Source organism: Giraffa tippelskirchi, chromosome 9, assembly GCF_054371585.1.
Source record: "Giraffa tippelskirchi isolate mGirTip1 chromosome 9, T2T-mGirTip1v1.2.pri, whole genome shotgun sequence".
In the NCBI taxonomy this organism is placed as follows: domain Eukaryota; kingdom Metazoa; phylum Chordata; class Mammalia; order Artiodactyla; family Giraffidae; genus Giraffa; species Giraffa tippelskirchi.
In genome coordinates this window covers 110,145,091-110,168,413 of record NC_137283.1, presented here as the reverse complement: position 1 = coordinate 110,168,413, position 23,323 = coordinate 110,145,091, and the positions used below count along the sequence as shown (strand labels likewise).

General features: G+C 40.6%; 2 protein-coding genes across 4 annotated transcripts in view; one reads left to right on the top strand and one right to left on the bottom strand.

Moving 5' to 3' along the window:
* RTN4IP1 (reticulon 4 interacting protein 1) overlaps window positions 1–11,398 on the bottom strand; it is a 61,762-nt gene extending 50,364 nt beyond the window's left edge. Inside the window, exons 1-4 of one of the 2 annotated variants that reach the window (XM_081526880.1) lie at window positions 10,349–11,398; window positions 5,535–5,686; window positions 1,789–1,857; window positions 600–724 (exon numbers count right to left, since the gene is read on the bottom strand). In XM_081526880.1, the coding sequence (XP_081383006.1) occupies window positions 600–724; window positions 1,789–1,857; window positions 5,535–5,660 (320 nt within the window). In that variant the 5' untranslated portion in view covers window positions 5,661–5,686; window positions 10,349–11,398. The remainder of the gene's footprint in view (window positions 1–599; window positions 725–1,788; window positions 1,858–5,534; window positions 5,687–10,348) is intronic. The other variant, XM_081526879.1, reaches the window with a different exon arrangement.
* A 74-nt stretch (window positions 11,399–11,472) lies between these two features.
* Window positions 11,473–23,323, top strand: part of QRSL1 (glutaminyl-tRNA amidotransferase subunit QRSL1) — a 31,835-nt gene continuing 19,984 nt past the window's right edge. Inside the window, exons 1-3 of one of the 2 annotated variants that reach the window (XM_081526876.1) lie at window positions 11,473–11,615; window positions 22,179–22,338; window positions 22,803–22,901. In XM_081526876.1, coding sequence (XP_081383002.1) covers window positions 11,592–11,615; window positions 22,179–22,338; window positions 22,803–22,901 — 283 coding nt within the window. In that variant the 5' untranslated portion in view covers window positions 11,473–11,591. Of the gene's footprint in view, window positions 11,911–22,178; window positions 22,339–22,802; window positions 22,902–23,323 lie in introns of both variants that reach the window. The other variant, XM_081526877.1, reaches the window with a different exon arrangement.

Below are 23,323 nucleotides of genomic sequence, written 5' to 3'. Positions count from 1 at the left end.
GAAGTGCCCCAGCAGGCTAGAAAGTTCTGGAATATGAACTCAAGAACATCTAAAGCATCGTCGCTGTATTTCTGCAAACCCAACAAACATATCTGCAGGTTCTGGAAGCACCAGAACTGCCTAAAGGAGCCCGAGAGAGCACAGAGCGTAAGAGAACACAACAGTATCCAAGGCTTTATATCTTTCTTCACTGAAACCTCCAAGTGGGAGAGCAACTCCTACCAAAGGCAGGAAAAAGAACACTGGTACCTCAAAATCATTCTTCAGAAACCATAAGTAAGTCATTCTGAAGGATTTTTAGGAATCTGATGAAAGCTATGGATCTTCTTCCCAGAGACTGACAAACAAAAATTTTGTATCATTTTTAGACTCCTAACATCCATCTACATATTTTTTAAAATTTTCAACTGATTGAGCTAAGAATCAACAGAATGAGATTTAAAAAAAAAAAGAAACTGACACAAGAGTTCTTTAGAAATCGTTTGAAACGTTAGCAAAATTCTCCTGTAAGTGAGCCTAGTTTTAATGCTTCTGACAAATCTTCTGCAAATTTCACCGAAGTAAAGAAGGGAGTTTTAGGTGCTACCACTGACGCTCACCGTTTTCCTGTGCAATTCTTGTCGTTCAGGCCACCAACCTTGTTTATGGCAGACCAGGCTGTGAGGGCCACATACGGCAGAGAGGCAGCTTGAGTATGAGTGAGTGATTTGGGTTTGTGAGAGACCTAGATTTGAAGACAACAGTCAAACATAAGCAGTGACTTGTGAACCTATGAACACAATTAAGTACACATAACATTCTGCCAGGTTCAGTGATTATTATAAACCCTACTCTAAGAGTATTCCTAAGGAATTTCTCCAAATGAATCAATCTGCCAAGCAGAGGGTCAGTAAGGTTTTATAGGTTACATTATGGGATACAGCTGTTTAATTCTTCACAAATAGACCACATTCAACAATCCCACTAGTCCTAACTACGGCCAGAAACAAATCCAAATAAACCTTGAGCCCTCATAAATATATTCTAATTTGTTTTTGTGATTAGCTGTTTCCTTTACTCTCACTCAGTGGGTAAATAATCCACCTGCAGTGCAGGAGACACAGGAGATGCAGGTTAGATCCCTGGGTCAGGAAGATCCCCTGGAGGAGGAAAATGGCAACTCACTCCAGTGTTCTTGCCTGGAAAATCCCATGGACAGAGGAGCCTGGCAGGTTATAGTACATGGGGTCACAAAGAGTAGGATACAACTGAATACACAGCACAATCTTTCCAGACTTTTCTAATCTCAGTAATGCCCCTTTCCCCCTCCTGCTCTCCCTTCTGCAGCCAATTTCCTTAATATTAACCCCTTTCTTTCTAATTAAACTGGCAGGCCTCCTGACTGCATTTGATTAGACTCCTGTTTTGAAAGTTATTTGAAACAGCTTGATACCTCCAATGCTTCAGTTTATGATGAATCAGTATGCTCCATTTGGTATATTTGGTTTCATCAATTTACAGAGGATAAAACCAAAGAACACAGCAGGGTTTCTAGATCTCACAAATCCCTGCTCCACAAGATACAGATAACCACTCTGGCAGGCAGCACTATTTAAATGACATCCAATACATTTTTAAATATTTAAAAAAATTCCTATTCTCTATCTCAGTTCTTTTGAAACTACCCATAAAACTTGAACCTGATCTCAAAAGAAAAAAAACACAAAAAACCACCAATTATCTCACAGATACTTGTCAGTCTTAGTTTCTACTTTCCAACAGCATTTCAGCACAGAACCAGCGAGTTACCTCATTCCCACTGACAACAACAAATTCTGACAGAGTGCCTTGTTTCCAGGGAGGAACTGCAGCCCAGACCTGAAACACACACACTGTCCATTAGAAACAGATATTTTTAACCAAAGCTAAGCATTACAGTGCTCCCCAATACATACACCACACTCTGTGAGAAAAAGCACAAGTCCACAACCCACCAAACAAAAGTTATTTTCACATGATATCTATGTATTATTTAGAATGATTCTGGAATTACCAAGTCAAACCACATTGGAGGTCAGTTCAGTTCAGTTGCTCAGTCACGTCCAACTCTCTGCAACCCCATGGACTGCAGCACGTCAGGCCTCCCTGTCCATCACCAACTCCCAGAGTTTACTCAAACTCATGTCCATTGAAACAGTGATGCCATCCAATCATCTCATCCTCTGTCGTCCCCTTCTCCTCCTGCCTTCAATCTTTCCCAGCATCAGGGTCTTTTCAAATGAGTCAGTTCTTCCCATCAGGTGGCCAAAGTATTCAAGTTTCAGCTTTAGCATCAGTCCTTCCATGAATATTCAGGACTGATCTCCTTTAGGATGGACTGGTTGGATCTCTTTGCAGTCCAAGGGACTCTCAAGAGTCTTATCCAATACCACAGTTGAAAAGCATCAATTCTTCCACACTCAGCTTTCTTTATAGTCCAACTCTCACATCCATACATGACCACTGGAAAAACCATAGCCTTGACTAGACAGACCTTTGTTGGCAAAGTAATGTCTCTGCTTTTTAACATGCTGTCTAGGTTGGTCCATAACTTTCCTTCTAAGGAGTAAGAGTCTTTTAATTTCATGGCTGCAGTCACCATCTGCAGTGATTTTGGAGCCCCCCAAAATAAAGTCTGCCACTGTTTCCCCATCTATTTGCCGTGAAGTGATGAGACCAGAAGCCATGATCTTAGTTTTCTGAATGTTGAGCTTTAAACCAACTTTTTCACTCTCTTCTTTCACTTTCATCAAGAGGCTCTTTAGTTCGTCACTTTCTGCCATCAGGGTGGTGTTATCTGCATATCTGAGGTTACTGATATTTCTCCCGGCAATCTTGATTCCAGCTTGTGCTGCATCCAGCCCAGTGTTTCTCATGATGTACTCTGCATATAAGTTAAATAAGCAGGGTGACAAGATACAACCTTGACATACTCCTTTCCCTATTTGGAACCAGTCTGCTGTTCCATGTCCAGTTCTAACTGTTGCTTCCTGACCTGCATACAGATTTCTTAAGAGGCAAGTCAGGTGGTCTGGTATTCCCATCTCTTACAGAATTTTCCAGTTTGTGGTGATCCACACAGTCAAAGGCTTTGGCATAGTCCAAAGCAGAAATAGATGTTTTCTGGAACTCTCTTGCTTTTTTGATGATCCAACGGATATTGGCAATTTGATCTTGGTTCCTCTGCCTTTTCTAAAACCAGCTTGAACATCTGAAAGTTCACGGTTCACGTACTGTTGAAGCCTGGTTTGGAGAATTTTGAGCATTACTTTACTAGCATGTGAGATGAGTGCAATTGTGCGGTAGTTTGAGCATTCTTTGGCATTGCCTTTCTTTGGGATTGGAATGAAAACTGACCCTTTCCAGTCCTGTGGCCACTGCTGAGTTTTCCAAATTTGCTGGCATATTGAATGCAGCATTTTCACAGCATCATCTTTCAGGATTTGAAACAGCTCAGCTAGAATTCCATCACCTCCACTAGCTTTGTTCGCAGTGATGTTTCCTAAGGCCCACTTGACTTCGCATTCCAGGATGTCTGGCTCTATCTACATGAGTGATCACACCATCGTGATTATCTGGGTCGTGAAGATCTTTTTTTTATAGCTCTTGTATGTATTCTTGCCACCTCTTCTTAATATCTTCTGCTTCTGTTAGGTCCATACCAATTCTGTCCTTTACTGAGCCCATCTTTGTATGAAATGTTCCCTTGGTATCTCTAATTTTGTTGAAGAGATCTCTCGTCATTCCCATTCAATTGTTTTCCTCTATTTCTTTGCACTGATCACTGAGGAAGGCTTTCTTATCTCTCCTTGCTATTCTTTGGAACTCTGCATTCCTTTTCTCCTTTGCTTTTCACTTCTCTTCTTTTCACAGCTATTTGTAAGGCCTCCTCAAACAGCCATTTTGCTTTTTTACATTTCTTTTTCTTGGGAATGGTCTTGATCCCTGTCTCCTGTACAATGTCACAAACCTCCGTCCATAGTTCATCAGGCACTCTATCAGATCTAATCCCTTGAATCTATTTGTCACTTCCACTGTATAACCATAAGGGATTTGATTTAGGTCATACCTGAATGGTCTAGTGGTTTTCCCTACTTTCTTCAATTTCAGTCTGAATTTGGCAATAAGGAATTCATGAACTAAGCCACAGTCAGCTCCCAGTCTTGTTTTTGCTGACTGTATAGAGCTTCTCCACCTTTGGCTGCAAAGAATATAATCAATCTGATTTTGGTATTGACCATCCGGTGATGGCCAGGTATAGAGTCTTCTCTTGTGTTGTTGGAAGAGGGCATTTGCTAGGACCAGTGCATTCTCTTGGCAAAACTCTATTAGCCTTTGCCCTGCTTCATTCTGTACTCCGAAGGCCAAATTTGCCTGTTAGTCCAGGTATTTCTTGACTTCCTACTTTTGCATTCCAGTCCCCTATAATGAGAAGGACATCTTTTTTGGGTGTTAGCTTTAGAAGCTCTTTTAGGTCTTCATAGAATTGTTCAATTTCAGCTTCTTCAGCATTACTGGTTGGGGAATAGACTTGGATTACTGTGATATTGAATGGTTTGCCTTGGAAACAAAAAGAGATCATTCTGTTGTTTTTGAGATTGCATCCAAGTACTGCATTTTGGACTCCTTTGTTGACTATGATGGCTACTCCATTTCTTCTAAGGGATTCTTGCCTTCAGTAGTAGATAGAATGATCATCTGAGTTAAATTCACCCATTCCAGTCCATTTTAGTTCTCTGATTCCTAAAATGTCAACATTGGAAGTAGACAGCAGTAAATCCTGCTATATTTACTCGCTACTTAGAGCGCCAGCAAGAACATATTCTCTGGAGCTTTAATCCTGGCTTCTATCACTTATTTGCTGTGGGACCTCTTTATAGCTTGACTCTCACCTGTAGACTGGCCTAACTGTACTTACTTCACAGAGATTAAATTAGGTTTTTTTCATGAAAAACAACTAGAACAGTGCTATTATTATAAGCTGACTTTAATTTCTTAGTATAAAAGTTCTAAGTGACAAGGGACAGGGTGATCATATCAACCTTTAGCTATTTTAAAACCATCTAACCCATAAGAGAGAAATTACCGTTTAAAGACTTAAAAAGTCCCAATCATATCTTTTTTGCACTTGTCTATATATTTTTTTCTTTAAAATTTTTTTTAATTGTAGGGTAATTGCTTTATAAGCTTTACAATGCTGTGCTGCTTTCCACTGTACACCATGAATCAGCTCTAAGTATGCATATATCCCCCTCCCTCTTGAGCCTCCTTCCCCACATATATCCTAAAGTCTTGCAATTCTCAGGCACTAGCTTTAGAATGTTCAAGCACAGCAAGCTATTGTTGCAGAACAAGAAAACAGAATCATGAACTGAACCAAGAAAAGGAGGGTTTCAGTCAAAGCTCAGGATATTTGTTGAAAAGAAGAACAGGTCAGTGATATGGAATATACTTCCAAAAGCAGGAGAATGGAACCAGCCAATTTTGAAAAGGAACAGTGGAATGTGATAACTCACCTCATCTCCAGGTTTGAAGTACCTCACATCAAGTCCACACTCCATCACCACACCAGATACATCCCGGCCCAGAGTCAGAGGAAATTCTTCTCCTTTGATTTTAACATGTAAAGGATCACGTTTCATATTTAAAGCTGTGGCTCCATAACCACCTAGAAGAAACAATTTACTTTTTTCTTGCAAAAGAATGGGATAGTTTCAAAACTGCTGCAGAGTTATGGGCCAGGTACAATTCTAGATCATCAAGAAGTAGATTATAATTAACCTTAAACAAATTTTTTATCATCACACAGGAAAGCATAAAAACAATGAGTGTTGTTCCTTTCAAAGAAAATTACTAGGAAAGTTATACTCATTTTTTAAGAAATTTTATATTGGAGTATAGTTAATTAACAAATAATCACTGTTTTTGAAATTCTAATTCTTAAATGGTCTTCAGCACTGATTTTTGAAGATGGTTTCCTTATTAATTTACTCATTCATGAACTTTTTCAACACAAAGTCATTTGAAGCCAAGTCTGGTGAAGTAGATAGATGTTAAAGTTGTTTGAAGTTAATAAGCAGATAAATAAGGCATAGGTATAGTATCTGATACTAAGACACTGGTCTTAGTAATTGTCCCTGTCTCCCAAAAAATGTTTCTAAAACATCTCTGGGTTAAATGTAAGATTCCCAAATGGAAAAGAACCTCTTGGCTGCATCAACTCCGACATGCTAAATCAGGCTGATTGTGTTATTATATATCTCTTTATTTAAGAATATTTATATAAATATCAACTAAGCAGAACTGAAAATGTTCCTCTGATCACTATTTTTTTGTTTTTCAAATAAATTGGCTACATATAATAATCCAAAGTAGTTTATTACACATCTTCCACACATAAAATGGTTTTCCTAAGACACAAAAGTGTCTGCTGTCATCTTTTCTGCTTGACATCCTCCTGAGAACATTTCTGCTATGTGAGGCTCTCCAAGATAAGCACCTTGCTTATCTTTCTAGGGTCATGCACCACAATTCATGCTCCAGAATCACTAAACCATTCTGAAAGTCTCCCCTTTTTTCCCATTCATCCTCATTAGATCCTAAAGATGAGGAGAAACCAGCAAAGGAGCCCAAGAAGGCTTGGCCATTGAAAAGGTATCCAGAAAGTCAAGTGAAGAGGGCCATTTAAAGAAGTCAGACGCTGCTGCCAGGGAAGAAAGTTTTCAAACAAGGTCAAGAGCTGCCAATAGACTTTTAAGAAACAAAACAAAAAAAAAACTCTCCCTAAAAAACAAGAAGTCTCTGGTGACTTTTTAGGAGCAGTTGCTATGGCATGGGGTGACAGAGAGAATGGGAATGAGGAACTGAACACCATGAGAACATTCAACTCTTCCAAATATTGATAGTATTGCTATAGAGAGTGGAAAAATGGGGCAGTGGCTGGAGAAGGGAAAGTGAGATGGAGGATTTTTGGTGGTGGGTAGTGGTGGTTTAGTTGCTACGTTGTGTCCAACTCTTGTGATCCCACAGACTGTACTCCACCAGACTCCTCTGTCCATGGGATTCTCCAGGCAAGAATACTGGAGTGAGTTGCCATTTCCTCCTCCAGGAGATCTTCCCAACCTAGGGATCAAGCCCTGGTCTTCTGCACTGCAGGTGAATTCTTCATGCCTGAGCCACCAGGGAAGCCCACTGAAGGACCTTTAAGTCTTTTTTTTTTTTTTTGGTCCTCTTTACGAGTGGGGAAATAACAGCAAGTTTTATGTCAATGTGAGTGATCCAGTGGAAAGGAAAACACTGAAGATGCAGGAGACAATTGCTGAAACAATGCTCCTGGGTGGGTGAGCAGGCATGGGGTCAAGAACCTTGGTGGAGGGCTGGCCTTAGATGGGAACAATGACATTTAATCCATACAGTAGGAGGTAGAGAATACAGGGAGAGAGGCTGACAGGGGAGTGCAGAAGTTGTTTTTCTAATAAATCAAGACACATGGAAGAAAGCATTTTAAAGTTGGGAAAGTCCCAGAAAATCTAAGCTGATGGCCACCATGCCAATATTAGATACATGCCAGCTGGCTAGTTAGGAGTGCATTCTACCAGGGGGAAAATAACTTCCCATATAATACTCACAAAAATCACATTTTAGTCTTTCTGTCTTACATTCCTTTTCCACCTCTCAAGCACAATAAAACAATTATTCACTGAAATTCCTATATGATTTGATCAACAAAAGTGGGAATTTAGTCAAATCAAATTTTCAAGCTGCCAAAAGCATCACTCCAGTCCTTTCTGAGCTTCACAGCCTGCAAGAGAAGGCTGTTTTCTTGGTTACTTGGATATTGACTGAGTAGTCCTGGCTCACTGCTGCTGCTGCAGCTAAGTCGCTTCAGTTGTGTCTGACTCTGTGCGACCCCATTGACGGTAGCCCACCAGGCTCCCCCGTCCCTGAGATTCTCCAGGCAAGAACACTGGAGTGGGTTGCCATTGCCTTCTCCAATGCATGAAAGTGAAAAGTAAAAGTGAAGTCGCTCAGTCGTGTCTGACTCTGAGCGACCCCATGGACTGCAGCCTACCAGGCTCCTCCATCCATGGGATTTTCCAGGCAAAAGTACTGGAGTGGGCTGCCATTGCCTTCTCCGCCTGGCTCACTGGTACCAGCTAAACTCGTCCCAAATTCAGAAATAGCTGGTAATTAGAAACTGAGAACCTGCTTGGAGACAGTGAATGGGGGACCTTAGGAGCTCTGTGCCATTGTTAGAGGTGATCAGTTTGGTTCAGAGATGGAATGACCTGGAAAATCCTAAATCTGCCATCAGTTTCAAAAGCTTTGATCCCATCTAAAGAAACCAAACTTTGTTGGTATGATGCTGTTGACTGCATTTTTTTTTCTATTTTAAGATTATTCATTTTTCATTACCCATTTATATGATTTATGATTTTATATCCAGCAACAGTAGCCATCTCCATAAAAATAGGTGGCTCTCATCTTTCAAAATAGACATGTCCTTGCTTTCTTGTCAAGGGAAATGACGCACCCTACAGTTTACAATTTCATTTCTCCAAGCTACCGTTTCCAGTATCTTCTGCAACAATAATCATACATTCTCAAAAAAGAATCCATGGGCAGGAAATACAGAGGATAACTACAAATAATATTACCCAGTCAAGTCATTAAAAAACTATGATGTCTCAAGAATACTATATAAAAGTAAAATGTGTTATTAAATAGCAGCCAAGAAAGTCCAGATTCAGCCATTCTACTGAAGTTAAAATGTACGGTGTAACACAAATACATAAACTGTGCATGTGCATTCAAAGAAATGAAAAGCTAACAACTTATTGACTGGAGATGTATTAATATGTCTCTTGTCACTCAAACATTATTGACCAGAGATGTTTAATAAAATTGCTGGTCACAGGCACTGATTTCTACAAAAATCCCCTGGTCAATAATGTGTTAACAGATCTAAATGAAGACAAAATGCTTTTAAAAATTGCTCATGGATTAAAAAAAAAAATTATTTTACTTTGTTATCAAATTAGAATGAAAATATAAAATGACATTAATGACTGAATGGCAACTACATACGTGAAACACCAAAAAAGGCTATAGTTGACAGAGCATGGGATCTACCTTCAAAGAGCTTATAATCAAGGAGATGGCAAATACATACTGCTCATTAGGTATAAATCTACCACTTGAAGATAATTCCAATAGGAGTCTCCCTGTTGGCTCAATGGTAAAAAATTCACCTGCCAATGCAGGAGACATGGGTTCAATCCCTTATGTAGGAAGATCCCACATACCACAGAGTAAGTCCATGTGCCACAACTACTGAGCCTGTGCTCTAGAGCCTGGGAGCTGCAACAACTGAGCCCACGTGCCACAACTACCGAAGCCCAAGTGCCCTAGAGTCCATCCACTGCAACAAGAAGCCCGCACACTGCTACTAGAGAGTAGTCCATGCAGCAAAGAAGACCGAGCACAACCAAAAATAAACACCAAAAAAAATTTTTTAAAAAGGTAATTCTGATAAAAACTAAATCATCTTCATGCCCAATGGAAACAGAATAAACTGAAACACCTAGTAGTAGCAACTATTTTAAGCAAACAAAAGGAATACAAGTGTATATTTCATGGGGCAATCACCATAAAATCATTTAAACTTGTATCTCTTTCCCCACAAAGAAATGTGTAATAGCTGTCCCTCATATGTCTAGATCAGCACTGTCCAACAGGGATGTAATGCAAGCCACATATCTAACTTAAAATTTTCAAGCAGACACTAAAAAGTAAAAAGAAAGTGAAATTAATGCTAATAATATTTTACTTAATATATCCAAAATATTATCAAATATGTAATGAATATAAAATTAATAAGACATTTTACATTCATTTTTTACTAAGTTTTGAAATCTAGTGTATATTTTACACTAACTGTACATCCCAATTCAGACTAGCCACATTTCAATTGCTCATTTTTTGTTATTTTCCAAAGTTAAAGTAATTCACAAAGTAAAGTAATCAATCTTTTCAGCACTATAATAATTGTATAAGGAATATAGTGCACTCCAAGCTTTGTCAATAATGCCTAGCAGAAATTAAGATAACATTATTTCCATTGAAGATGGAGCACAACAGAAAAGTGTATTTTAACTTCCAAGGGCAGAACGCAGCAACAAAATGAGGAAAAGTACTGTGTCCCTATCTTGGTATCCTGTTCTGCTGCTTTGTCCACTGGATCGTTAGAAAAAGCTGTGAGTAGTGGAAGGGCAAACACAGACTACTATGAAAATGCAAATTGTGAACTGATGTGAAAACATAACCATACCTTTAAAATCTGTGATGGACCTCAGAATATCACAAAGTTTCCAGCAGAGTGTACCAGAAAGTTAGCTGTGGATACAATTCTTAAGTCCCAATTTACAATTTTAAGGTAGCATTGGAAGCAATTCAAACTTATATTTTGTAAAAGATTAAAGCATACCATGGACATTGCCAGTTCAAAACTTTCTGAAATACCTACTGAGATACCGTCAAAACCCTAAACCATTTCTTTGTGTTAAGCCCCCCAAAAGTAGTCAATAACAATTTATCTTTTAAAACTGATCCCTGATGAGGTTGTCTCAAGTTAAAAACAAACAAAAAAAAAGATAATGAGCAATGTCTTTTGAAACTTACTTCTCATATTAACATCTATAGGATTTATACTTGCAGCGTGAACTTTGATAATGACTTCATTTGGATAGTGTATCATTGGTATCATCATGTTCTGAGTAAATCGAAGCACTTCATTACTCCCATATTTATCTATCACCCAAGCAGGCATGACAGTGCTTCTTGGAGAGGTAGTACTAATTTTTCGAACTGAAGGCTTTTGTACAACTTGGCTTCTCCAGAAGCAAACCGCAATGCATGCATTTCTTCTAAACACACAGGTCTTCAGAAATCCCATTGTAAACAGTGGTTGAATTACGCGCCCTAATTAAAAGACACTTAAACGGGATCAAACCCTCACACCTGAATTCCGTCAAACTCTGCCACACACTCTGGCCGGTTTCAAAGCTGAGAATTTAAAAATGAAGACAGACTAATGGAGCAATCGAAGTTAGAAGAGTATGGATTTACTTTACTCTTCACATCTGAAATGCTCCAATTAACATTCCGATCAGTATGCCATTCATTCTCCTCCTCCCTTACACCCACTCCCCCTAAAAACAAAACCCCTAAAATCCTGCCCTGTCCCAGAAGCCCTCTGTGGGAGAAGCCGACTCCTCTCGCGATCCAGACGCCACAGAAATCCACACACTTTCAGGCTTCCGCCGCGACCCTAGCCCGGAGTCTCCTTGCCACCCTTTCTCTTTCCCTTCGGGACTTGCTTAGCGGCGCCAGCCAATCGTGTGCAAAGATCATTTGCCTTGGGCTGCAATTCGACCAATCCGAGAGCTCGGTGCTGACAGGCTCTGTGATGATCAAAGATGGCTGCGCCCGTGTAATACCAGCAGCGGCAACTGACCTTTCTGTTTTCCTCCTTGTCACCTGGTCCCTGTGGTGGCAGACGGGGCACGAGGACCATGTTGGGCCGGACTCTCCGAGAAGTGAGTCGAATTTTCTGCTGAGGGTCCAAGAGGTCGGGAAGATTCGAGGAGTCCTTGTTCTTGTGGACGAGGGTCCCCCTTCCTGACCGCGTCTTGGTCATCCTCGCTGCCTTCTTCCTTAGAACTTGGGTGGATTCGGACCTCCGAGTCCTTAGGCTGTGCTCCTTGTATCCTTCCGGAGTTATATTCTCAGCGGGGAAGGCTTCTGCACCGCGGCGTTGTGGGGTGGAAGGCCGAGTAGCTTCTCTCGATTATTCGTTTGCTCAGGCTGCCTCCAGCCCTTGATGGCCTCGAGGTAGGCTCTGCCATATAAGGGGGATTTAGCTAGTCCTTGTCCGCTACACTTATCTGATACAGTCCTCACTAAGGAGCTCGCAAATCTGTTCTTGCAAAAGCCAAACTGGTGATTCTTAGCTCCCCACCCCCACCCCCGCATATACTCATTCTCCAAGCTTCAACAACCTCCAAGATACTGATTTTCTTACCTGTGTCTGCATTTCCTCCACCTCATTTTTGAACTCTAGACTATATTTGTGAATGTCTTCTGGATATCTCTTCCAAATGTCCCACAAACACCCCAGAGTCAATTTAACCAAAGTTGACTTAATCATTGTAACAGAACCAGCTCTTGCGTCTCAACCTACATAAAAAAAAAAAAAAAAAAAAAAAAACACCTGATTTCTGATATTCTCTTGTTCAGGATACAACTGTTATTCCAGTTGCCCTTAAGATTTTTCTTCATATGTCATGTCCAATAGGTCACTAAACTCTGTTCATTCTTTTTTGAAATTATGTCTGGAGTCTCTTCTCTCATTTTATCCTTGCTCTTAGGGCTTTAATTCAGATCTCCTTGCTTTCTGGCACAATCTCCCAAACTGCAGAGCTGTCTGATAGCAGGCCCACTCTATCAGAATCACCTTGGGCCCTCCTTAAAAACTACAGCTGTGTCCCTCTCATGCAGGTCACTGTGATAAGGCCCAGAGGATATGGTTTAACCTTAGCTCCCAGGTGATTCTGCTGATAGATTTAGCAATTGAGGACCTACCCCACCTTCCATCTTCCATTTGTATCTTCACTTGGAAAGTCTTTTTCTTTTTCCAGCTGCCAGCCTTTTAGAAAACTATAAATTATGAGAACCTTAAATCCATAGGCTTTAAATAATAAACAGCTATTCCCTCAATACATTTTTGTTTTACCACACTAAATTGCATGTGCTTATACTGTCAGTGAACAATCTAATTTGTTCTCGAAAATTTTTTTTAAATTTTTTTTTAACTACAAACAATGTAAAATGAAATACAACCTACAAAAATGGGGTATTTTTTTCTTCCTGCCCTTTCCCCCAGCACTACCTTTTTTGTGCCACCCTTCCTCACTAATGTTGTCCAGTGAGCCATTGTGAGAACAATTTTTACCTCAAGGGGGAAAATATATTTAGAGAATCTGACCCAAGGGTAGCCAGAAAGTTGCCTTGACATTACTTTCACTTAGTCACTGCTGCTTGTACATTTTACCCAGGTACGTTCAGGAAGTGGAAGAGTCTTACTTTCAATCTTTATTTTTTAGAGGCCTGATCATAGTATTTCTAGGAACCAAACACCACACTAGTATTACTAGCTGTATAGTTATATTAAATGATTATTGTTATATTAGAGAAAATTAATTTTATATCCAATAGGTTTCTTGGGGGTCTAGCCTAAGAACATTTAATTACTGTTCAATGGGAAGATAGATTCCAAATTTGAAACAACTCAGTTCATTCATTCAGTTAACATTTATTGAGCACCTCTGTGTTCTAGACACTGAGGATCAACATGAAGACAGAAATTTCTGCCCTTATGAAACCTACGTTTGTGTGGGGCAGGGGGCATTAAGTAAGTTTAACAATACAATTTCAAGTAGTATAGGTGCTATGAAGAAAGGTTAAGCAGGCTATTTTATTGTTCACTCACTCAGTCCTGTCCGACTCTACGACCTCATGGACTGTAGCATGTCAGGCTTCCTTGTCCTTCACTATCTCCCAGAGTTTGCTCAGACTCATGTCCGTTGTGTCAATGATGCCATCCAACCATCTCATTCTCTGTCGCCCCTTTTCCTCCTGCCCTCAGTCTTTCCAGCATCATAGTGTGAGAATTAGTTGAGGGATATGAATGTTTTAGAGTGATCAGGAAAGTTTCTCTGACTGAGTGGGTAATATATAATAGAGACCTGAAAGATAAGAAAGGAGAAGAACTGGGAAGAACTGGGAGAAGGGTCTTAAAAGCAGGAGGAAGATTAAGTGGAAAGTCTCTGAAGCAGGGGCAAACTTGACATGTTCAAGGAAGCTCTCTTCTCGCCCAAGAGAACTAAATGAGGAGGAGAGTAGTGGGAGATGAGGTTAGAGAGAAGCAGGAACCAGATCACCTTTCAGGCCGTGAGAAGGAATGTGGGTTTTATTCTAAATATAATGCAAATCCTCTGGAAGGTTGTGAGTCTTTGGACATGATCTGATTTAAAATTTAAAAAGCTCCTTCAGGCTACTCAGGATAGTGGTCTGGAGGAAGGCAAAAGGAGAAGAGCAGGGAGGCCAGTTAGAAGGCCGATGCCTTGCCAAGAGCTGATGCAGCATGGATAGGGTGGTGGGAGCCGAGGTAATGCAAAATAGGCGTTTCGTTTCTTAAGTTTGGGCTTTCTGACGGGTTGAATATAGGTTTGATGGAAAGAGACGAGTCAAGGAGGATGCCTAGATTTGGGGCCTGGGCAAGTGGCACAGTGGTAAAGAATCTGCTTGCCAGTGCAGGAGACACAAGAGATGCGGCTTCAATCCCTGGGTTAGGAAAATCCCCTGGAGAAGGAAATGGCAAGCCACTCTAGTATTCTTGCCTGGAGAATCCCATGGACAGAGGTGCCTCGCAGGCTATAGTTCATGGGGTCACAAAGAGTCAGACACGACTGAGCACAGCACACAGCATCAAGATGGGAAAGACTCCACAGGGAGCATGTTATGAGGAGAAAATTGTCAAGATAGGATAATTTTGAGATGCCTCCAAAGATATCCAAGTGAAGAGGTTGGTTAAGCAGATGGATATAGGAATGTGGAGATCACGAGAGAAGCTAGGTGTGAAGATATGAGTTGGCCAGAGTGGAGGAGATAATTGAAGTTACACGGTCAGATGAGATGACCTGGGAAGGTGAGTGTAAATATAGAAGAAGGCATAAAACTTTCCAACATTTCAAGGTCAGCAGTAGGAAGTACAGCTAGCAAGAGAGACTTGAAGGAATGGCCAGTAAGGCAGGAGGAAACCAGAAGGGCTTGGTGTCCTGAAATACAAGTGGAAAAGAAGTGCTTCCAGGAGGGGGTGATGTTGAATGCTGACCCAGACTGAGTGTGACTGCTGGATTTAGGAACGTGAAGCGGACTGGTGATTTTGAGGTGCTGTTTCTTGGAACAATGGAGACAAAAGAAAGAATGATAAATGGGTGTGTTAAAGAAAGTACCAGTCAACCGGACACTCAGCTTCCAAGGGCTCTTCTATACCTTCAGCATTTATCAAGACAGATTTTCTTTTGAAAGACAGTCCTTTTCCTCAGTGAATCTCTGATGTTATTAATACCTGTGAAGTTAATAAAATGTTCTCTATCGGTTACAGAGGAATAAATGCTATTACACTTTGCACAGAGAAGTAGTGGAGTATAGTGGTCCGAAGCATGGGCTTCAGAAACAAGATCAGACCTTGGTTGAATCCCAGCTCTGTTGCTTTATAGCTATGTGATTTTAAGCAGGAACTTCAGTGATTTATCTGTAGATTGGAAATAATATCAGCCTGTTAGTGACGATATAAAGGTTAAATGAAATATAAAACGTATAGGATAACACCTGGAACTAAGAGCTATTATTAACACTGATTTTGTTACAGTGACAAAATTACTAGATTATATGTGTTTATAGTTTTCTTTTCCCTTGTTCTCTAAAAAGAATAGTTCCTGTGGAAGATTTCCGCATTTTTCTAAGAAGATGTATTACTTTTCTATTGTTGCATAACAAATTTGTCTTAAAATAACACAGTCTTAAAACACCCAGTCTTATCATCTCACAGTTTTGTGGATCAGGGCTGGTGTGGCTGGGTTCTCTACTTAGTCTCACAAGGCTGGATGTAAGGTGTCAGCTAGAGCTGCAGATTCTTGGGATGCCTTGGGATCCTCTTTCCACCTCACTGGTGGGCAGAATCCATTGCTTTGAGGTTGAAGGACTGAGGTCCCAGTTTTCTTGCTGGATGGTAGAGTAAATGAGCTCAGGAGACAGGAGATGTGGGATGATTAGAACTGAGGTTTGGGAGAATATACAGATGCTGGTAATGACATAGTCTGGGCTGTGACCATGTGAGTGGGTAACTGGAGTGAAGTGAAGAGTTTGTGTCAAGGGAATTCAAGAACTGAGAGGCCTGGTGTCAGTGTACCTGACTTGAAGTCAACAAAAAATAGCTGCAATGAACCAGCTGCTAAATCTTCCATAAATGAAAAGGAGTATCAGGGAGACTGTTGGGAGAGTAATATAATCTCCTCCAAGACCTGTGCTTCAGATGAGCTGGGGGTTTTGAGAAAAGAGGCAAGAAAAAGGCATTGAGGACAAGGGTAACACCTGCCCACACAATTTCCCCTCCCCACTGGACTCTGGTACATGGTAAGTAAGAACTAAAACAGCCATCCTGTGGGAAAACTGCAGGAGAAGCAGTGGCCTTAAGGAAAAGTCTAGTTTCCATTAGAGAAAAGAAATACTAGGGAGAGAAAATTTGTTTTCTTAATGAAAACTTTTCCAATTGATTTCATCTTACATTCAGATATGACACTTTTAGTTTTGCTCCAGGGGAGCTGTAGTATTTATTTGTCATAATCCTTAAGCCTAGTCCATTCTAGCTAATTAGCATCTTTGTTTTCATTTCCCTTCTCCAATACCCTTATTGATTTTCTCAAATCTAGATTTCCTAAATATGGTCCTTACAAAGATCACCATTTAAAATGAGTACTTCCAGAACAGTATGGAGCTTCCTTAAAAAACCAAAATAGAGCTACTGTATGACCCTACAGTCCCACTCCTGGGCATATATCCAGAGAAAACCATAATTTGAAAAGATACATGCACTCCAGTGTTCAGTTCAGTCACTCAGTTGTGTCCGACTCTGTGCGACCCCATGAACCGTAGCACGCCAGGCCTCCCTGTCCATCACCAACTCCCGGAGTCCACCCAAACCTATGTCCATCAAGTTGATGATGCCATCCAACCATCTCATCCTCTGTTGTCCCCTTCTCCTCCTGCCCTCAGTCTTTCCCAGCATCAGGGTCTTTTCAAATGAGTCAGCTCTTCGCATCAGGTGGCCAAAGTATTGAAGTTTAAGCTTTAACATCAGTCCTTCCAATGAACACCCAGAACTGATCTCCTTTAGGATGGACTGGTTGGATCTCCTTGCAGTCCAAGGGACTCTCAAGAGTCTTCTCCAACACCACAGTTCAAAAGCATTAATTCTTCGGCGCTCAGCTTTCTTCAGAGTCCAACTCTCACATCCATACATGACCACTGGAAAAACCATAGCCTTGACTAGATGGACCTTTGTTGGCAAAGTCATGTCTCTGCTTTTTAACATGCTGTCTAAGTTGGTCATAACTTTCCTTCCAAGGAGTAAGCATCTTTTAATTTCATGGCTGCAATCACCATCTGCAGTGATTTTGGAGCCCATAAAAATGCACCCCTCCAGTGTTCAATACAGGACTATTTACAATAGTCAGAACATGGAAACAACCTGAATGTCCATCAGCAGATGAAAGGATAAAGAAGATGTGCTATATTTACACAATGGGACATTACTCAGCCATAAAAGAATAAAAATAAAAATGAAATAATGCCATTTGCAGCAATATGGATGGACCTAGAGATTATCATACTAAGTGAAGTAAGCCAGAGACAAATATATGATATTGCTTATACATGGAATCTTAAAAAATAATGATACAAGTGAACTTATATACAGAATATAAATAGACCCACAGACATAGAAATCAAACTTATGGTTACCAAAGGAAAGAGGAGGGGATAAATTAGGAGTTTGAGATTAACATGTACACATTACTACATATAAAATAGATAACACACAAGGACCTACTTTATAGCACAGGGAAATGTACTCAATATTATATAGTAACCTATAAGGGAAAAGAAAATCTGGAAAAAAAAAAAAGACGTATTTGTAACTGAATCACTTTGCTGTACACCTGAAACCAACACAACACTGTAAATCAACTATACTTCAATAAATAAATGAGTACTCCAGATAATCCCATTTCTTGCCTTTGTAACCACAGCTGCAACTCCTTACCTCTTACTGTCATACCAGTTGGCAAGTCAGAAGGCAACTTGAGGATAATGGGCATTAGGGGACTTGAGGTAAGGCAAAAAAGAGGAGACAATAGCAGACATAATTTTCCTCATGTTTACAGTTTTGCTCTGGGGTAGGCCTATTTGTATACCTCTCTGTGTGTCCAGCCTTGTGCTTCTGCAAGTTCTGATACTTGTACCCAGCCTATTTACATAAGCCCACTCCATATTTACAGTATCAGAACACACTGCTGTCTTTTCTTTCTCTTCAGCTCCACTCGTCTCAAGAGTCATACAAACCATTCAGCAGTAATACCTCTTTTGTTACATTCAGTTATCTCCTTTGAGTCGAGCCCAGCTGCCCCTCACCAACCCGCCACCCCCCCCAACCCCAGTATCCCCATAGTAGCCCTTTCCTCCTCCTGTGCAGCAGCATTAGGGGTCCTCTCAGTGGCCTGTTCGCAACTGCTTTTCTAGCTCAACACCCTCAGGCCTAAGAATACTACCTCTCTGATGATTTATTCAACAGTCTAGAGCAGAACTAAGAGAAACCCAAGTAAGACGGTAAGTGTTGCGAGAGGGCATCAGAGGGCAGACACAGTGAAACTAGAATTACAGAAAACTAGCTAATCTGATCACACGGACCACAGCCTTGTCTATCTCAATGAAACTAAGCCATGCCGTGTGGGGCCACCCAAGACAGATGGGTCATGGTGGAGAGGTCTGACAGACTGTGGTCCACTGGAGAAGGGCATGGCAAACCACTTCAGTATTCTTGCCTTGAGAACCCCATGAACAGTATGAAAAGGCAAAAAGATAGGACACTGAAAGATGAACTCCCCAGGTCAGTAGGTGCCCAATATACTAATGGAAATCAGTGGAGAAATAACTCTAGAAAGAATGATGGGATGGAGCCAAAGCAAAAACGATACCCAACTGTGGATGTGACTGGTGATAGACGCAAAGTCCGATGCTGTAAAGAGCAATATTGCATAGGAACCTGGAATGTTAGATCCATGAATCAAGGCAAATTGGAAGTGGTCAAACAGGAGATGGCAAGAGTGAACGTCGACATTCTAGGAATCAGCGAACTAAGATGGACTGGAATGGGTGAATTTAACTCAGATGACCATTATATCTACTACTGTGGGCAAGAATGCCTTAGAAGAAATGGAGTAGCCATCATGGTCAACAAAAGAGTCCGAAATGCAGTACTTGGATGCAATCTCAAAAATGATAGAATGATCTCTGTTCGTTTCCAAGGCAAACCATTCAATATCACAGTAATCCAAGTCTATGCCCCAACCAGTAATGCCGAAGAAGCTGAAGTTGAACGATTCTATGAAGACCTACAAGACCTTTTAGAACTAACACCCAAAAAAGATGTCCTTTTCATTATAGGGGACTGGAATGCAAAAGTAGGAAGTCAAGAAACACCTGGCGTAACAGGCAAGTTTGGCCTTGGAGTACAGAATGAAGCAGGGCAAAGGCTAATAGAGTTTTGCCACGAGAACACACTGGTAATAGCAAACACCCTATTCCAACAACACAAGAGAAGACTCTACACGTGGACATCACCAGATGGTCAACACCGAAATCAGATTGATTATATTCTTTGCAGCCAAAGATGGAGAAGCTCTATACAGTCAGCAAAAACAAGACCGGGAGCAGACTGTGGCTCAGATCATGAACTGCTTATTGCCAAATTCAGACTTAAATTGAAGAAAGTAGGGAAAACCACTAGACCATTCAGGTATGACCTAGATCAAATCCCTTATGAGTATACAGTGGAAGTGACAAATAGATTTAAGGGACTAGACCTGATAGACAGAATGCCTGATTCGTGGCATTGTACAGGAGACAGGGATCAAGAAAATCCCCATGGAAAAGAAATGCAAAAAAGCAAAATGGCTGTCTGAGGAGGCCTTACAGATAGCTTGGAAGAGAAGTGAAAAGCAAAGGAGAAAAGGAAAGATATTCCCATCTGAATGCAGAGTTCCAAAGAATAGCAAGGAGAGATAAGAAAGCCTTCCTCAGTGATCAGTGCAAAGAAATAGAGGAAAACAACAGATTGGGAATGCCTAGAGATCTCTTCAAGAAAATTAGAGATACCAAAGGAACATTTCATGCAAAGATAGGCTCGATAAAGGACAGAAATGGTATGGACCTAACAGAAGCAGAAGATATTAAGAAGAGGTGGCAAGAATACACAGAAGTACAAAAAAGATCTTCCCGATCCAGATAATCACGATGGTGTATCACTCACCTAGACCCAGACATCCTGGAATGTGAAGTCAAGTGGGCCTTAGAAAGCCTCACTATGAACAAAGCTAGTGGAGGTGATGGAATTCCAGTTGAGCTATTTCAAATCCTCAAAGGTGATGCTGTGAAAGTGCTGCACTCGATATGCCAGCAAATTTGGAAAACTCAGCAGTGGCCACAGGACTGGAAGAGGTCAGTCTTCGTTCCAATCCCAAAGAAAGGCAATGCCAAAGAATGCTCAAACTACCGCACAATTGCACTCATCTCACATGCTAGTAAAGTAATGCTCAAAATTCTCCAAGCCAGGCTTCAGCAATACGTGAACCGTGAACTTCCAGATGTTCAAGCTGGATTTAGAAAAGGCAGAGGAACCAGAGATCAAATTGCCAATATCCGCTGGATCATCGAAAAAGCAAGAGAGTTCCAGAAAAACATCTATTTCTGCTTTATTGACTATGCCAAAGCCTTTGATTGTGTGGATCACAATAAACTGGGGAAAATTCTGAAAGGGATGGGAATACCAGACCATCTGACCTGTCTCTTGAGAAACCTGTATGCAAGTCAGGAAGCAACAGTTAGAACTGGACATGGAACAACAGACTGGTTCCAAATAGGAAAAGGAGTACATCAAGGCTGTATATTGTCACCCTGCTTATTTAACTTATATGCAGAGTACATCATGAGAAACACTGGGCTGGAAGAAACACAAGCTGGAATGAAGATTGCCGGGAGAAATATCAATAACCTCAGATATTTAGATGACACCACCCGTATGGCAGAAAGTGAAGAAGAACTAAAGAGCCTCTTGATGAAGGTGAAAGAGGAGAGTGAAAAAGTTGGCTTAAAGCTCAACGTTCAGAAAACTAAGATCATAGCATCTGGTCCCATCACTTCATGGGAAATAGATGGGAAACAGTGGAAACAGTGTCAGACTTTATTTTTTTGGGCTCCAAAATCACTGCTGATGGTGATTGCAGCCATGAAATTAAAAGACGCTTACTCCTTGGAAGGAAGGTTATGGCCAACCTAGATAGCATATTTAAAAGCAGAGACATTACTTTGCCAACAAAAGTCCGTCTAGTCAAGGCTATGGTTTTTCCAGTGGTCATGTATGGATGTGAGAGTTAGACGGTGAAGAAAGCTGAGCGCCGAAGAATTGATGCTTTTGAACTGTGGTGTTGGAGAAGACTCTTGCGAGTCCCTTGGACTGCAAGGAGATCCAATCAATCCATCCTAAAAGAGATCAATCCTGGGTGTTCATTGGAAGGACTGATGTTGAAGCTGAAACTCCAGTACTTTGGCCACCTCATGCAAAGGGTTGACTCATTGGAAAAGACCCTAATGCTGGGTGGGATTGGGGGCGGGCGGAGAAGGGGACAACAGAGGATGAGATGGTTGGATGGCATCACCGACTCGATGGACATGGGTTTGGGTAGACTCCGGGAGTTGGTGATGGACAGAGAGGCCTGGCATGCTGCAATTCATGGGGTCGCAAAGAGTCAGACACGACTGAGCGACTGGACTGAACTGAACTATAGCAGAACACTTGCCGATTTTCCCCTAAACGCAAACTCCTATTGCTTGATGTATATTAGGACTGGTGGAAATACGGTCAACATGCAGGACAGGCTAAGCTTCCACTGGTGCAGAGAGAAATGGTGAAGGAGCAGATGTTAAGAAGTTACCCTTTACTATTTGTGTGACTTTGAGCAAATCACTTAACCTTTCTGAGCTTCAGTTAATTTATCTATAAAGTGAGGTTAATAATCAGTGATTGCTTTAAGGACTAAATAAAGTAATAATGCATGTAAAGCAACTGTAGTGCCTGGTCTTGGTTTTGAATCTAAACCTCACTTCAGATTTTTATATTTAACCACTCTATCTGCCTGTCTCAGTATAACATTTGAAATGTCTGCAGACTCAGCAAAAGTTTTTTTGAATTGTGTATATTCTAGGTTTCTGCAGCACTGAAACAAGGCCAAGTTACGCCAACTGAGCTCTGTCAAAGATGTCTCTCCCTTATCAAGAAGACTGAGTTTCTAAATGCCTACATTACTGTATCAGAAGAAGTGGCCTTAAAGCAAGCTGAAGAATCAGAGAAAAGATATAAGAAAGGTAAATTACTTTGAATTGTACTTAATTGTTACATCCCGAGAGAAAGAGTCTAACTGGATATAGCAGTCTCGATTTGGCAGGTAGAGCTTTAAACATAAACAAAAACTTCCTTTATTTAAAGACCTAGGGAATTCCCTGGAGGTTCAGTGGTTAGGACCCCATACTTCCACTGCTGGGGGCTCATGTTCAGTCCATGGTTGGGGAACTAAGACCCCACAAATCTCGTGCTATGGCCAAATAAATAAAATTATTTTTTAAAAGAAGAACTTGTGTGAGGTACAATAAAAATGAGACTAATAGGTATGTGATGCTTTATAACATCCAACTCGTAATAATTTCTAACACAAATTTGATTTCTGAAGAAGTATCTTTAGCAAAAGCTAGTAGGTGTCTTAATAACTAGGATTAATGTCTCTGTATTTTGAACTAGATATCTTTTCCATTCTTTTGGTTTCTTAATGCAGGTCACTCACTGGGGGATTTAGATGGAATTCCTGTTGCAGTAAAAGATAACTTTAGTACATCTGGCATTGAGACAACCTGTGCATCAAACATGCTGAAAGGTAAAGTTTAACTAGCCAGAGCATTATTTTATAAAAATAAGTGTTTTTCAGTTTAAATTAAAGATACTAATGTACCAAGATATCCTTAGACTAATTATATCTGCAAAGGAAATAACTTCGGGTGGAATATTACCTTCTTACGATTTGCTCTTTCAGAATGCAAAATTACTCTTCAGGGGTAGGCCTGCTTTACAGAGGATTCCTATTTAGGAAGATAACATCACTGCAAACACACTAAGTGAACTCTAACTCCTCTAACTTCCACTCGTTGATAGTGTAGAAATGAGTATAAAGTGGCTGTCATCACCCCTCTTTTGCAGATGGTATGCGGATTTATTATTAATAACATCTACTGTCTGATTATTTTTTATCTCCTGGCTCCTCCACCTTATATCACTGTACTTAGTATAATGATACTTAGT